Here is a 17109-nt window from a genome sequence, read left to right on the forward strand (position 1 = left end):
ACACACACACACACACACACACACACACACACACACACACACACACACACACACACACCATTTCTAACTAAACTGTGAGAGATAGAAAGAGAAATAATATTAGTGGAGCTACCGTCTCTTATGAATACACGTTGTAATAATGTGGCGATTAATTTTCAAATAATCTCTACAGTGAGAGGTGTTTTATTATTACACAGAAATATTTGATTGAAAATGTTTACAAGTATCCATACATAACTAGTAAGTATCAGAACAGATCAATTCAAGACAGGATTTTAAATCATCAGTATTATTTCAAAGACTGAATTTGAAATGATATTTTCTGATCGAGTTTGGATGGAAAAGAGTTTCCCAACTTTGTAAGGGAAATTTAAAACTACAATAACTTTGACACAGAAAACACTAAAACTAGTCCTACAATTATACTAAGAACTTAATTACTTGTAAGACAGCAATTTCTCTTAGAGGAAGAATTAATAATCAAGAGCAGCACTACTTTCATGAGATGAAATTGTCACCATTAATGTGTCTTACTGGACATAGGCCTGGAAATTCAGGTCTAAAATTACAGCAATCAGGCACTCAGAAAACAGAGATAGAAGGTTCCTGAGTTTAAGCTGGTAAGTCACTGTCTCAAAAACAATGTAACATTGATTGCTGGAGCTAAAGAATTATTTCCTGGATATCCCCTTTAAAAATGGAGAGAGGGTGGGGGGAGGGAAGGGAAATAGAGAGAGGGGGGAAGGAAAGAAAAGGATAGGAAAGGGGAGGAAAGAGGAAGGGGAGGGAGGATTGTTAATTGCATTTTTTTATATAATTTTTTTGCAAGGAAATCCTGGACCAAAAGGACAAAAGGGAGAAAAAGGAAGTGCAAGCCTGGGAGGTAAGTTTATAGTTTCTGATGTTCCTTTCTTTCATTTTTTTTAAAACTTAACACCTTTATTAACAGGTACTTGCAGTTTGTTGACTTTTTTGAAAAAATCAAGTTGTTCAATCTTATTAAAAATGAAAAAAAGTTCTTAAAAATCTCAACTTGACCAGATATGAAACAATTTAAAAACCTTTAAGGGTATATTGAGAAAAACTAAGCTTTAAACACACACACACACTCACACACACACACACACACACACACACACACATTTCTGATTTCTGTGTGTAGCTTTGCAATAAATAAGTTTAGATATTATGGTCTGGATCTGGCAAAAATGTTGAGAAATTCAGCATTGACTTATGGAGATTTTGTGGAAGTTGTCCTAATTGAATATCCAAATTGGAGTAAAACAAAGAGTAAAGTATACAACTTTTTCAATCTCATTGCCTTTTTGTTGTTGTTGTTTTGTTTTGTCAATCATGGGGCTTGAACTCTGAGCCTGTTTGCTGTCCCTGAGCTCTTTAGCTCAAGGTGAGCGCTCTACCACTTGAGCCACAGTGCCATTTCTGATTTCTTGGTAGTTAATTGGAGATAAGAGTCTCAGGGACTTTCCTCCCTGGGCTGGCTTTGAACCTGGATCCTCAGATCTCAGCCTCCTGAGTAGCTAGGATTCTCGGCATGAGCCACAGGTGCCTGGCTCTCATTGCTTATTTTTGAAGAGTACTTTTTTTCTAAAAATTCCGCCCAGGAAATTATATATGTATGTTTGTTTGAGTCAATTTCAATGGGCTAAAGAAAAATCAGGTTTATGAATGGAAGCAATTACAATCTCCTTATCCACTAAGTGAGCTAACTAAATCCTCATGTATAGGAATTTAGACCAAGGCGGCTTGAAGGACTAATTACTTCATAGGAGTGGGGGCTTTGGTTTTACTATTTACTTAGTAGTCATACTGTACATCCTAGCCTTTTGATTCTACAACAAAACAGACCATAACAAGGTCATTGTCTATGGGATGTAGACTTAATGCTGTATACATTGTATCTTAAAAATAAAATGTGAGATAAGATCAATTTTCATGCCATAAATACTTTATTGAGTGCCTAGACCAAGGATGCACGAATAGAATGACAGGATTATGGAGATGAATGAGGAACCCCAGTTAACTTTTCAGAATCAAAAGTCCTCTCTTCCTATATCCTCGGTGTGAGATTATGTATGTGCTCATTTATGGAAATAATTGATACAAGGATCATAATCTATTCACTCAGGGGTCTGTTTTAGACCAAATTTTTAAAATCAAATTATAAAATGTAGATGGACCAAAATCCTCGTTGGAATCATTGTTTACAATATAGGTAATACCAATGTTCTTTTGAACAAACAAACAATTGTTTTAACTTAATACTGAGTCTGAGTTTTACATTTGGACAACTTAGGGTTATCATTACCAATATCAGCTATTAGAATGTTGTATAATTGTGATGTGTGCAAAGTTGGATAGCACAGAGTACTGAATGCCTTCTCAGTATCTTCTCTTGGTGTTATTTAGTGCTTTAATATTATATTAAGATACCAGAGTCATGCATATCTCTTTCTTCTCTGTGTCCATTTATTTCTTTAATATGATTTCTTGTCCACTGCTTACCTTTCACTCATTCTCCTTTTACTCCATTTAGTTTCAGCTGAGTCCTTTAAGTTTCTCTTCTTTATGTTTATCTCTATCTTTATTTTTTTATCTTTTGTTCCCTATCTCTCTTCCCTGAGGCTTTCTCTGAGCTTCCAAACATTAACTCTAGTTGAGTTTGGCAAATAAAGAACTTCGTGTTTTTAGTCTATAAACTGAGCAGTCATGCTGTTTTCTGTTACCCGAGGTTATCAAAAGCTTGGGCCATTTTTTTCTGCTATGTTTAGAAATGTCAGCTGTAGACTTTTATGGCTATTTTACAGTTTATGCACATACTTTCTTTGAGAAAGCAATAAGTGAACTATACTTGTATGTAGTCCTTGGATTCTTCATGCTTGCCCATGGCAAATTTATAAAATAACACTACAATGTTTCAAAAAGGAAGAACAATATACATATATATCTAATATTATAGATCCCATATTTTTAGTTTTTAAGTTGTTATACTAGTCACTTATCTGTAGTTACATATGGCTGTATTTTGATTTCTCTCAATACCTACATGTTCTAATATATACCTAGACTGCATTTATCTTGAACACTTTATGATTTTATTGCCTTTGATTTATCTTTAATTAACAGTGTTTTATTAAATACTGTTATACATGATCTTGTGAGAATACTTTTTAATAGAGGATTTATAGGGAGTAGAAACAATGGTTCAAAGGTTATATGCATTTTATAATTTGACAGTTTTCACGTGGTTCAAAAAGATGCTGCCAAATATCATAATGCTTGATTCCCCATATCTTTAATTCAGGCCTATGACAATCATACTGAATTATGCTTGCCAACTTTTTATATAGTTTAGGCATGATACAAATACAATAAAAATAATGATTGATTTCTTCCTTTAGAGAGATGAATTCTTACAAATTCTATAAGGTCCAAGACTTCATTATTTAGTTGTGATCATTGTGTTAAAAACAATATTACCCGGCTGTCTTTCACAAGGAATAAGCATTTGATTTGGGAAAGAATCTGGTAAAGTAACTCATCTGGACCAATACGAGCCTTTTAGGATCCAATGGGGTGGGAAGGACAATCAATTCTGCCCCCTCACTAAAAGGCCTTTCACCTCTGGACAGGTCATCGTCACTACTGACTTCCAGACCCCTTTTCGGCTCCTCCAAATGACCTTGGTTTGCATATCTGGCTTCTGCCTGGCTTTCTCTTCTCATCCATGGTACTGTTCCAGCCTCTGCTGCCATGCTCATAGCATTGCCCACTCCCTCACCATCACCCCCATTCTCTACCACTTCCAGCCTGAATGCCCTCATTTGATGACATGTGGGATGTCCAGTCCATCTGTAGGTACCAGGGTAGAAGCCCTCTGCTGGCCATTGGGTTCCAGGAGAAATCTCATGAGTTACTGGTTATTTGTGAAATTTCAAAATAGAAAATATTGTTGTCAAGCAGGGGTAGGCTTAAGTCTATGCATTCACTCATTTAGCATTCATTCATTCCTCTGTTTAGCAGGTGTACAAGCATACCTCCTAGAGCTACTGATGACAGCTAAGCTAATAAAAGAGATTCTGTCTTTGACTTTATAAGGACAGTTCTCCCTGAGAGATACACACAAATAAACATATCAGAATTGTTCTAGGAGAAATAATAGAACTGTATAGTTACATAATAGAGACAAGTATTTTTCATTCCTTAGAATATAATAAAGTAGATTTATTTTTGATTTGCTTAGTTTATCTTCCTGGCTCCTTATTCTCCAAACTAGTAGTATGTTTTTTCTTCAAAACTTAAAGTGAAGTAAAATGGAGCTTATTTATTCAAAACTTGTTTCCTTAATTACCTTTCCATTTCAAACTGAAACATGCTATAATCACAAAAAATAATGCTGACCACTTTTTCTTCCCAAAAGTTCTTCCATGTTTTAAATTTAGGCTCTCAAGAAAATATGTTAGTAGAAATGAATATTTTGTGTAAGTGAAGGAAGAGACGGAAAATAAATATTTTTTAAAGCAGGAAAAATAAGAAAAACCCAGACAAAAAAGGAATTGAGAAAAGGTGTGGGATTCTGTGTTATTTTTTTAGTGCCTCTGAGAAAAGCAATAGGCCACATTTTTACAACTTTCTTTCCTTCAAGTTTTCACACATAGCCTCAAGGTTCTCACTATTAAAATAGTAGTAGAATTCTAAGTCATATGCCTACATGTATTTCAACACTATTTTTATTCCTTGCCCTGTCAAATGTTCATACCAATACCTACCTCACAGGGTTGTTGTGAGGAGCAAATGAGATATTATGTTTTTGAAAATGTTCTGTAAAGTCATAAAGTGCTTTGAAGTCATAAGATTTGGTCCATTGTGGTCTTTCTGAATGGAAACTGCTATTTCTTGCTGACAATCATTAATGTTAAGTCTGTAGTCAGAACTGGAGTGAAAGGAGAGAAAATAAAATAGAAATGTCAGAAGTTAATTAAACATCACAGCTGAAAAAAGAGAGGCTAAGGACTAAGTCAAGACTTTACATTAGATAGATAGATAAGATACAAGTGTGACCAGATCATAAACCAATGAGTTTGACTGAGCAAGGAGCATTCGTTAAAAGAAAAGGAAGTGACTACAAGGTCTACACCATAGTCTGGAGGTCAGAACAAAAGAGTCTAGACTGTGAAGGACAAAGACTGAGCCTGACACTTCAGTGACCAGAATCTCCAGGGAAAGGGGAAGGAGAATTGAGCATTGCCCATATAGTCCTCAATAGTAAGGAATCATCCACCCCATAGGGCTGGCATAAACATCTAGACCTTGTTCAGAAAGACTGTGGGGGACTTGGTGTAGACTTCATTGGCTACAGAATGGTCCTGATCTCAGAGATATTGGGAAACAACTCCAAGATATTCAATTCTCAACTCATCTCATATCCCAAGCTGAACATAGCATTTTCATTGTGAAATACTAACCCAAATGCTCCAAATTAGAAAGAAAAATCTTTGCTTTTCTCTTTAGATAGAAATCAATGCTGAATACTCATTCAAATGCACAAATAACCCAACTTCAATAATGTATACAGATAAGAAAAGTAGACTTTACCAAATTCTAATGCTACTTTTATTAAATTTTATGCTGCAACTCTAAGTAGGAAGGTAGATATTGCAGTCAAGCAAAAGAATACCTTCTGTACACCTAAGCACTTTGTTTTTGTTTTTGTTTTTTTGGATGTTTTTTTGTCAGTCATAGGGCTAGAAATCTAGGCCTGGGTGCTGTCCCTCAGCTCTTTAGCTCAAGGCTAGCGCTCTACCACTTGAGCCCTTCCAGCCATTTCTGTTTATGTGATGCTGAGGAATCGAACCCAGGGCCTCATGCATGCAAGGCAAGCACTCTACCACTGAGCCACCTTCCCAGTCTCATCTAAGCTTTGTGAGAGTTTGTCTTAAATTGTCCATTACTTCTTCCTAGTTTCTTTGTTTTATTGTACATTGATTTTACCCAATAAGACTATAGGTCTGCAGCAAATTTTGACCTTTGTATTTTGAATTTATTTTTCTTTGGTTTGATTTTTACTAAAGACTCAGGTCTATCTTACATGGATTCTAGTCTTTCCCATATTATTCAGTTGATTAAACTAAAGCCTTTTTCCCAACACTAATTATGATAATGAACATTTGCAGGACATTTGCCTATACCATACACTTTAGATTCATTACCCTATATAATTCTCAGAAAAGCCATAAGGTTGAAAACTGTTAGCATCCCTATTTATCCCATTAGAACCTATAATTTATAAAGTCAAAGGGCAGAAAACCAAAGCCACATCAGTCTCTGAAGCCATCCTTTCGGTTCTTGTACACATTAGTTTTGTATTACATATAAATACTACAGATATTTGATGTGCAAGATGTGAAAGTAGGGGAAGACAGGAAATCCTGGAGTTTCTACGTGGCAAAAAATTTATCTAACAAGATAAAAAGAAAGTCCACAGAAAGGGAGAAGATCTTTACTAGTGATGTATCAGACAAGGGCCTCATATCTAAAATATATTTAAAGCTCAAAAAATTAACCATCCCCAAATATACCCTGAAAGAATCAACAACCCAATTAATGAATGGGCTAAAAACTTAGAGATACTTCTCAGAACAAGAAGAATGGCCAATAGATACATGAAGAAATGTTCATCTCTGACCAAAAAAAAGAAATGAAAATCAAAACAGCATGGAGATTCCACCTCACTCTAGTTATAATGGCCATTATTAAGAAAACTGCACAGGTGCTGGTGGATCACACTCATAATCCTAGATATTCAGGAGGCTGAGATCTGAGGATCATAGTTCAAAGCCAGCCTGGGCAGGAAAGCCCGTAAGACACTTATCTCCAATTATGCACCAGAAAACCGCAAGTGTCTCTGTGGCTCCAAGTGTTAGAGCTCTAGCCTTGAGTGAAAAACTCAGGGATAGTGCTCAGGCCTGAGTTCAAGCCCCACAGTTTAAAAAAAAGTAAGAAAGAAAAGGAAAAAAGAAAAGAATAGAAAAGAAAACTAACAATAACAAAGGCCAGCAAGGATGTGGCCAAAGGGAACTGTACTACATGGTTGGTGGAATGTAAGCTTGTTCAACCACTCTGGAAAGCAGTACGGAGGTTTCTCAAAAGACAATCTAGTTTTCTAGAATGATCCTAATAAGTTGAAGACACTAAGGAGACAAAAGTTCTTACAGTATATCAAATTCCAAAACAAGTATTCCCAGTTCATCTTTGTTTATTTCCATTTTCATAACCTCGCCACACATTGTGGCCCACAGTCTCTCCCCTAAGTATATTACTCAGAACCTAATCTTCCTGCAATGCTCACAAAGCTCCTATTATCACTAATGAGAGTTACTGATGTGCACCAGGGGAAGAGCTACCTGTTAATATTCTATCTTTATCTCAGTAACTCGCACAGTTTTAACATTTTCAGTAGCATTTAGCTGATTTGATATGTCTCCGTTTATTGTATCTTTTTAAACTCCACAATATACTTTTCTCAGTAGCACTACTTATGACCTAGCAGAGCAGATTACACTACCCCTGAGCATGCATGGTGGTAAGTAAATTAGGTAAATGCTGCTCATTCATCACAGTTATTCTGTGTTCAACGTTGTCTGTGATTCCACAAATTGTTGCTAAATACCTAACAGCCTTCCATTAACACAATATATGTGTTCCTTAATAGTGTGATAACTAATATGTGTTGTAAATCGACATAGAGATCTAAATCAGTCATGGATCAAGTAGCTAACACTTGTCCTATTTAGTCTCTATCCCAAATGACTCTTAAAGCCTTACTCATACCAGAGCCAATTAGAAGGGGAAAAAATCAATACAACTCCACCCAAGTGTTTTGCACTGGCACATTTGAAACTCATCTAGTATGTGCAAGCTTGTAGACAGAAAGAGAGAGGCCTGACACACTGCCTTTCATCCCACCACAACTTCTGAGGAAGCAAATGGCTCTGTCCCTCTCCTGAGAATGAATAATGCCTTCCTATTTGCAGACAGAAATTTAACCTTACATGTACCAAATATTTATTCTGCTCAACTTAAAACACTTTCTAAGTATAGGCTCATAACCTATTATTTTCCCTCCTCTGCCTATCTTCTCTGGAAACATACTGTCCTTAGAATATGAATCTCAACAAAAAATATCCAGAAGCACAGATACTCAGCTTGCTTGTACATGAAGTGCCCAAGAAATCCTCTCCATTTTGCTTTAACCTCTACAGTGAGGGGGAGTGGCCAGCCCTGTGGCCATACGAAGTTCTTTATCACCATTTGGTACGTGACAGACACACCTGTGCTTCTCATATGCATCTCAGTGACTTATCCACAACCATCTGCTTGTATTGATTATCTGTGTGACCCATGAATGATGCTCTAAGGTACAGAAGTTATTCTCCTTTCCTGCTTCCTCTAAATTCTTATGTGCTGCTTGATTCACTTCAAATTAAAAGTACTTGAATCCCAGGCATTCTAGGAAGCTAGTTAAGGATTCCAATGTGAAGTAATTAGGAAAGTGACTCTATTTTCTTTGATACTGTCTGAATTTTCACTTCCAGAACTACTGAAAGGTAAATCCATAGGAACAAACCATTCAATTTCCATGTGCAGTGTTTCCACAAAATCTGCACATGGCATAAATGATGATGCATTCTATTATAAATGATCTTTCAGCCCAATCTCTCTCTTGTTACATTCCCAGTCCTGATACCCACTTCATCTATGCCCAGGAATACATTTTTTCCACAAAACAAGGTATAACATTTTGATCAGAGAAAATCCAAATTGAAACATCTAATGAAGTAAATACTTGTTGCAAATTTTAGATAAGAGTAGTCTTCTGTTGTGGTCCTGTTGGGAGTCAAATTCCTGGTGTGTGTGTGTGTGTGTGTGTGTGTGTGTGTGTGTGTATGTGTGTTAGTCCAGCTGAGCACATTCCCACACTCAAATAGGAAAAGTAATCTTGTTTTCTTGAGATATGGTCCAGGTTTGTAGTCCAGGCTGTGCTTGAGCACAAGATTCTCTTGCACCAGCTTCCTGTGTATTGAGACTACAATCAAATACGACCATGCCTGACTGAAAGGAATCATTTTTGAAGGGAGGTTTTCTGTGTGTTCAAATCACAACAAAGCAGGTATGGGTCCTTAATTCTCATCTGTAAATGAAAAAGCTCGTGTTTTCAAGTTTATACCCACTTGAGGTTCTTCTGCTTAACCTCTAATTTACAAATATTCAATAACAAATCATAAGTGAGACAAAGAAGTATATATTCATTCATCTGCTTGCTTGTGCTGCCAAAACAGAATGCCACTGACTAGATAGCTCCAATCAAAGACATTTGTTTTCCTCCCATTTTTGTATCAGAAGGGCAACATCAAGGTGTCAAAAGTGTTGGTTTCTCCTGAGATTTCATTTCTTGGCTTTCAAACGGCATCCTCCTCCTATGACTTCCACTGGGAGCCTGAGCACTGAACTCTTGCTGAGTTTTCTTTTCAGAAATGCCAGCTGTATTGAGATAGGCTCCATTCTTATCTCTGTAAATGCCCTATCTCCAAATCCAGTCACATTGGGGGTTAGTAGTATATCATATGAATTTGGCAGGAACACATTAAGTCCCTAACAGGACTTCACACCTTCTTAGGTATGAAAAATTCTTCAAGACCCAAAAAGGAAAGTTGATCCTCTGTCTGTGGCTGTTGATAGTCTCTTGTCCAATGTCTAAATCTTTGCAGTCCAAGAATCCTCTTGTTCTTAAAAGAGGGCTTAAATTATGCTATAATTATATTTGGGACGTTTTGGTGTTTCAAGTTATAAAAGCAATTTCAGTTTGATTTGTTTGTTACTAATTTTATATTTTCACATTTCATGATTTTTTAAGTGATAGTGTTTCATAAATACATAATTAATTTTAATGAGATTGGTGACAGAGAATGAGCTTAACTTCCTTCACTACTCATATATTTGTATATTAAAAAAGTTACAATCACTTGTATACTTCCTCAAATATTAATTACTGATATATTTGTTAAAAAAAGTTAAGTAGAGGGGAACAAAATGTTGTCCAATCAAGTAGAATAATTATAGATTAGAAAAGATGAATTTTATTTCAGACATAATAAGATCCAGGAGTTCAAATTATATCATTTCGGCTCTGTCTCTCTGCATTTATGTCTTCCTCTTTGAACCATCATTTTCATTGTCATGTAGGCTCTGGTTGTGTGCTGCATTATCTTTAATTCTTGCCATGTCTGAGAAAGATTACTACCTTCTTTCCTTCAGAAACACTGGGTGGCCCTGGACTTTTCCTCTGATGCAGTGCCCAGAAGATATAAATACCCAGATGTGGGAAGGCAGAATTGCTCTTCAGAATCCCAAAGTGTGCAGGGCACAGAGCACTGAAAAAGTGGTCCAGCCTTAGTAAGAAATATTCTTATTGATTGCTTATTGCAGTATACAAGTAAGGATCTGTTTAATGCAAAAGAGTATTGTAACAGATGTGTGTTATTCCAGTTGCTCTAAGGCTGTGGGAACATTGGAATAACCTCTAGGACTCTGTCCTTTAACGATGACTGGACTTAACAAAGCTTCATTTTTCAGGGCCTTGTGTCTTTGGTGAGTGAAGTGGATTTATATAGTGGCTTTTTAGGGATCTGAAAAGCAACTTCATTAAGAAATTACTTTTTATTATGTGATATTTCGATGCCACATCACATTTTCACAATCATTAGGACAGAAATCTGAACTTTCAAAATATAATTGCATTAAGAGTAGAATTGGTGTGCTTCCAGGCAAGGCCTTGAGTCCATCCCCATCCATTTAAGATTTTGTGTGTGTGTGTGGGGGGGGTCCAGTCATGGGCCTGAACTCTGGGCCTGGGCGCTGTCCCTCAGCTCTTCAGCTCAAGGCTAGCGCTATACCACTTAAGCCATAGCGCCACTTCTGGCTTTTTTTCTTTTTGCTTATGTGGTGCTGAGGAATCGAACCCAGGACCTCATGCATCCAAGGCAAGCACTCTACCACTGAGCCACCTTCTCAGCCCCATCACAGCCATTTAAAAGCCCTCTGAGCCACTTTTCAAACTCTGCAAAGCACCTCATAGACTATATAGCTTCTTTACATACTTATCTTGAGGTACCTATTACTCTGTTGTTTTTCCATGAGCATTTTGAGCTATTAATAACCAGTGCAAAACCACACAACTGGTGAATGTGTAGCAGATCTACAGTCTGAATCTTAGTTTATTTGATTTTACATTCCTTTCATTAATTTAAAGAAATTAAAAAGTGCCTTTCCCTAAGCCTCCCCTCAAACTTCTTCAACCTTCACAACCATCCAACAAGGCCATTACAAAAGTTTTCATAATAAATAAAATAAGCTTAAAATGCAATCAGATCTTTTCTGCTTGTCTGGTAAGATTATCCTGGATGTATACCAGATATTGCATATAAGGGAAACCATGGGACCTATGTTTCTTTGGGCCTGGCTTACTTCACTTAATATAATTTTTTCCAAGTCTTTCTGTTTCCTAACAAATGGGACAATGCCATTATTTCCGATGAAAGTATAGAATTCCATTGTGTATATATACCCCACTTTCTTGATCCATTCATCTGCTGAGGGGAATCTGGGTTGGTTCCATATCTTAGCTATGGTAAATAATGCTGCTAAACATAGTTGTGCTGGTAGCTATAATATGGCCTTGTTTGTGATTATTTGGGTAAATGCCCCAAAGTGGGATTGCTGGGTCATAGGGGAGCTCTATGTGGACTCTTTTGAGGAACCTCCATACTGCTTTCTAAAGTGGTTGAACAAGTTTACACTCCCACAATCAATGCATGTACATATGACCATTTAAGAGGATGCTAAGCAAAATGAATCCCAACATAGGGACAGAAGAGGTTTTTTTCTTTGTCGCTGTTGTTTTTAATGTACTATGTGATTCTTTTGTTTCTTGTGTATGTTCTTCCCCCATGATATAACCCCTGTTGTAACTGTATTTGATTCTGGCCCTTCATCTTGTATATATATTTTTCTAATTTGGGGAGCAGAAGGGAAATAACAAAATGCTGAACCAAGGATATAGGTCGACCCATTTTAACAATGAGAAGTATAAGACACTATGTTGAAAACGAACTTTACAACTTCAGTAGGGAAGGGATGGGGAGGAGTTGAGGAGGTGGGGAGGGAAGGGATAGTAGGGGAAAAACAAAGGAGGGAGTAAAACAATGCTTAATAGGAAATGCAATCATTGCCTTACTCATGTAACTGTAACCCCTCTGTACAGTATGTTTACCATAAACACTATTAAAATGCAATCAGATGAAACTGTAAACAGAGTCATAAAGTGAGATTTCAGCCCAGCTTGGACTGGAATCTGTTTTTTCTCTTGGTCCTGTCTGGAGATTTATTCTGCAACAAGATAATAGACTTGGCCCTTTTTTGATTAATGAGAATTGGGGCCATCTTGAAATAATGCAGTTGGTACTTTGATCTAATGGCTTCCATATTGAGATCCTCCTTAAAAGAGGTATTCTCTGTCATTTCTGTTATTATAAACAAAACTTGTAAGTTTATATTTTTTTCATATTTCTGAAGAGTTTGTACAAATGGTCAGGTAAATAGAAGGAATTGTTTTCCAGAGAAGCCGCAAATAAAAAATCCACAGATGTTAGATGTGAATTATGGCCCCTTTTGTTGGGTGCAGATGTAATGAAGACTAAACACAAATGTCTTCTATCAATGCCAGTCATTCAGATTGTTCACCACATGCAGAGATACCTGAGTACTTCTAAGCATCAGCAAAACATAGCATACAATGTCAGGGAAAATGCATATTGTCTTTCAATCTCCTCCAACTCCATCTCAATGTATAAAGACTGTTATTTTGGAAAGTTATTTTCCTTTTATGAAAAGTCATAAAATTCTATAGTGATTTGTCAGCACTGCCAAGAACTGAGTAGATGAAACGTGAATAGGCCAAATTGGGGACATTTTTATCCCCAATTGTCACATCCGAAGTTCCCTTGCAGCCTATGACTTCTCAGGTTCTCAGAATGACTTTCAAAAAGAAAATATAATTAATTCTATGATGACTGCTTACATTGTACTTCACAGTTTAAAATACATTTTTCACATATCACCATTTTGAAACCTCAATCCTAGATAATGGGTATTATTATATATCATTTATAAGTGAGCAAAATAGAGCTCAAAGGGGCTAGATCACTTACCAATGCCCACAGCTTGAAAGTAGAGATGTGAAGACATTTACAAGTTTGATCTGAAACTTACATTTTCAGAAGGCAAGAAGCATGCTAACTTAAATTATGCAATTGTATAATGAGAACTTTCTAAATAAGCTGTGTTCAATTCCTGATGGATGCTCTGATTTTTTGTGTGTTCTAGGATTTTAATAGAAGAACAAAAATTTAAACAACTCACAAAGATGTAAATTAAATTATTCTCTAGGAAAGTTTTGAAATTCTCCTTCTAAGTACACCTAGAAATTCAGACTCACTTAAAAATGAAACACTAACCCATAACAAGATTGCTGGAAAATGACAGTAAATACCCCAATAATGAACACTAACATTTCTTGAAGATAACAATGTATTTCTTCGAAATGCAGCATTTTATTTAATTGGCAATTTTAAACACCAAGTTGGATTTTCACCTTAAATATGCATTTGATTTTTTTCATGATTGTTGTTGTAAAGGTGATATACAGAGAGGTTCCAATTTTACATAAGTTAGGTAATCAATACATTTGTTTTTGAAGTGTCACCTCTGCCCTCATTTTCTCCCAGTTTTTCTGCCCAGACACCCCTGTAAACGTTGTATGTTTCATTTTTAGCAGTGCTCAGTGAGTATCACTGTTGTATTTGTTCACCCTTTGTTCCACCTTTTGTGCACTCTCTTACCCTCCCCCAAACAGATAAACTTACAAATGAGACAAAAGGGACAGCAAACAAAAACAGCAACAAAGGAGAAAAAATCCAGAATAACCAAAAAAAAAAACCTCTTGATAGTTTTTGAAAATTGAGAAAGGAAAAGAAAGAAAGAGAGAGAGAAAGAAAGAGAAAGGAAGAAAGAAAGAGAAAGGAAGGAAGGAAGGAAGGAAAGAAGGAAGGAAGGAAGAAGGAAGGGAGAAAGGGAGGAAGGGAGGGAGGGAAAGAGGAAGAGAGGGAGGGAGGAAGAGAGGGAGGAAGGAAAAATTTCTCAGCTAGCATAGCACTAAACCTTTCTCCCTGGTCATTCTCCTCAGTCTCTTCTCTTCCATCATAATAATTTCATGCATTTCCTCTCTACTTAGATTACCTTATAGTGTTCACTTTATTTTGAGATCTCCAAAATTATTATATCCCCCAACTTCTGAAATAAATAAAACTGTTACAGTATTATTTCATGACGGTGGCTCTGTATCTTTTGTTACATAATTTTTATAGAGAAATTTAGTTCTCTTTCTTCAGGCAAATTGTATTCTGGCTTATACATCTCATAATTAGGTACCTCATTTAAAATATTCAAAATAACTAGTTCCTTTCTGGAGGAATTTTGACATTTGAAAATCCTTCAGTCCAAACTCCAATCACATATAAATAGTTTTAATTTCTCTAATATATGTGGAAACAACATTGTAATAAATTTAATTCCAAAACACCTAATTCCAATGAGTTATGCACACACACAGAGAAAGAGGGAGAGAGAGAGAGAAAGAAAGAGAAAAGACAGAAAGAGAAAGAAATATGAATATGTAAGGAATATATATGTGTATGTTTCTCCAATTACAGTGAATTCATGCCCTCTTAAACCTACCATATGTTGAAAATATTGAGTCAAAAATACATTTAATATGCCTTACCTACCAAACCTAGCTCAACATTCCATCACTTTGTAGCACCTGAGTTATTTCTCCTCTGGGTCTCAGGTGTGTTGGAGCTGCAGCTCACCGACACTGTCCTGTATGGAGAGAAGACAAAAAATGATACATTACTTTTCTAGACAAAAATCAAAATTGCAAGTTTAGTTCCTGGTGGGTATGTTTTGCTTTTGCACTATCATAGAGTGCAAAAGTGATTAAGCCAAACTACAATTCGAGGACTGTCTGTAATTGGAGTGAAATAGTTACATCCTTTAAGATGGCCAGTTCAAAACAAAACATAAGAAAACAAACCAGAACTAGATATGTGGCTCAAGGAATAGAGAGCTAGCTGGGAGCAAATGAGTAAGAGTAGGTGGCCTTGAATTTAAGCCCTTCCCCACAAAAACGCATATACACATGACTAAGTATATTACTTTAACTATTCTATTCTGTTATAGTTAATATATTTCAGTTTACTCTACCTTTAAAAATATACTTGAACAAATAAAACAAGTACTGGAATTGTTAACTTTTACTGTGGTTGGAATCATTGCTCCAGATTGGATTATAAATTTATTTATTCTTTTGAAAATTATATGCTCTTATTTTTCTTTTGATGGTTTTATAGTCATAGAGTATAAATGAGTTGTTTGTAATACCTGCTTTGCATACATTTTTGTTCTAAATACAGACATTACAAAGAAGAAAATAATTTATCAGTACTATATGCTCAAGAACTAGGAAATAAAAACACTGATATTTTCTTTAGAAAGTTAAACTGTAGAATGCACAATGAATCAGAGCTGATATCCATCAAATCACCTAACCTGATTGAATATATTAACACATATAAAGAACATGCACAGGGCATTCCCAGAGGCAAGACTCTCACTATGTCTCATTATACATTAATAAATTAATTAAACTAATAATTCTCTCATTGAGATTTGGTTTCCCTGCAGTCTGCCCTTGGGGAAACAATGTCCTTGTTGAGAAGATTCCAATATTCCAGTTTTTGAGGCAATTACATTTCTGGTTGTAAATTGAATTGACATTTAGTCCCAAGATTCTGTTTAACATTAGTCTGCTAGTAAGTGATATACCCTCTCTCTGAGCCAATAAAAATCAAGTTTCAGAATGTGTAAGACTTCTAATCAGATCCTTCCACTGAGCCCTTATATCTTACCCACTCTTCTCAGTACAGAGCCCTTTATTTTTTCCCATAGTAAGATTCATGTCTATGCCAGTTAAGTCAGTCTTTCCTTCCCTATTTCTCTTACATTTCTCTATACATGGAAATGTATTTTCTCCAGAGTCTTGTCAAACTATTAAAATCTATTCTCTTGTTTAGTCTTTTAAGAATTTGTCTATTCCATGAGCTCATCTCATGGAGACCTTGTATTACAACAAGCTCATGCATGTGTTCATTCATTCATATAGTAACTTCATCAAGGGACCACCAAGCAACTTCCATGCTGTAACTAACCATAGAATCTCAATCTGGTGGGTGGGGAAAAGAGTTTACAGGTCTTTGGTATGGACAAGTAGTGCTAAAGGAACCTGGCAAAGGTAAGTTATACACACCAATGACAGTGGCTGCCAACAGGACAGGATAGGAAGGGAAGATTGAAGGAAACATTCCATGCAGAGACCAAAGCCCCAGCAACAAAGAAGATTGAGTAGATTAAGGCTTGTGCCAAAAATTCCAGTAGCTAAATAATTGGCATGAAAGGACCAACGAAGGGAGACTTGGGCATTTTCTCTAAAATGTAAGGAAAGATCAGCCATACTCTTACTTATCCAGAGGTAACCCTACTCAAGTCCTCTACCAGCCTAGTCTATGCCACTTACAGTGTTAATGTTACTGGAAAGTACCAGTGATCAAATACCTGCCTTGTATGCTGTATTGTGTCTGTCATACTATTCATCTCCCCTGCTGCAGCCTAATCACAGTCATAGACAATGCTAAAACCAATAGACATGGATGTGTTCCAATAAAACTTTATTTACAAAACAGACAGAAGGCTGGAATTGGCCTGCGGGCCAAAAAGTTGCTTAACACTAGGCTAGGAAAGACTCTCCCCAAAAAAGGGAAAATCACATTTAGAAATGATAGAGGCTAACCTGTTGCAACAATGAGAAGTACAAGTTGTCATGTCCAAAACGAGCTTCACAACGTCGGTGCGGTGGGGGGG

General features: G+C 36.3%; 1 protein-coding gene across 4 annotated transcripts in view; it reads left to right on the forward strand.

The window, feature by feature from the left end:
- Positions 1 to 17109, forward strand: part of Msr1 (macrophage scavenger receptor 1) — a 64418-nt gene that overhangs the window by 31831 nt on the left and 15478 nt on the right. For 3 of the 4 annotated variants that reach the window (XM_013026608.1, XM_013026600.1, XM_013026615.1), the window contains exon 8: positions 830 to 883. In XM_013026608.1, the coding sequence (XP_012882062.1) occupies positions 830 to 883 (54 nt within the window). Of the gene's footprint in view, positions 1 to 829; positions 884 to 3650; positions 4872 to 17109 lie in introns of those variants that run through there. The other variant, XM_013026621.1, reaches the window with a different exon arrangement.

The sequence above is a fragment of the Dipodomys ordii genome, unplaced genomic scaffold (assembly GCF_000151885.1).
Source record: "Dipodomys ordii isolate 6190 unplaced genomic scaffold, Dord_2.0 Scaffold4, whole genome shotgun sequence".
NCBI classification, from domain to species: domain Eukaryota; kingdom Metazoa; phylum Chordata; class Mammalia; order Rodentia; family Heteromyidae; genus Dipodomys; species Dipodomys ordii.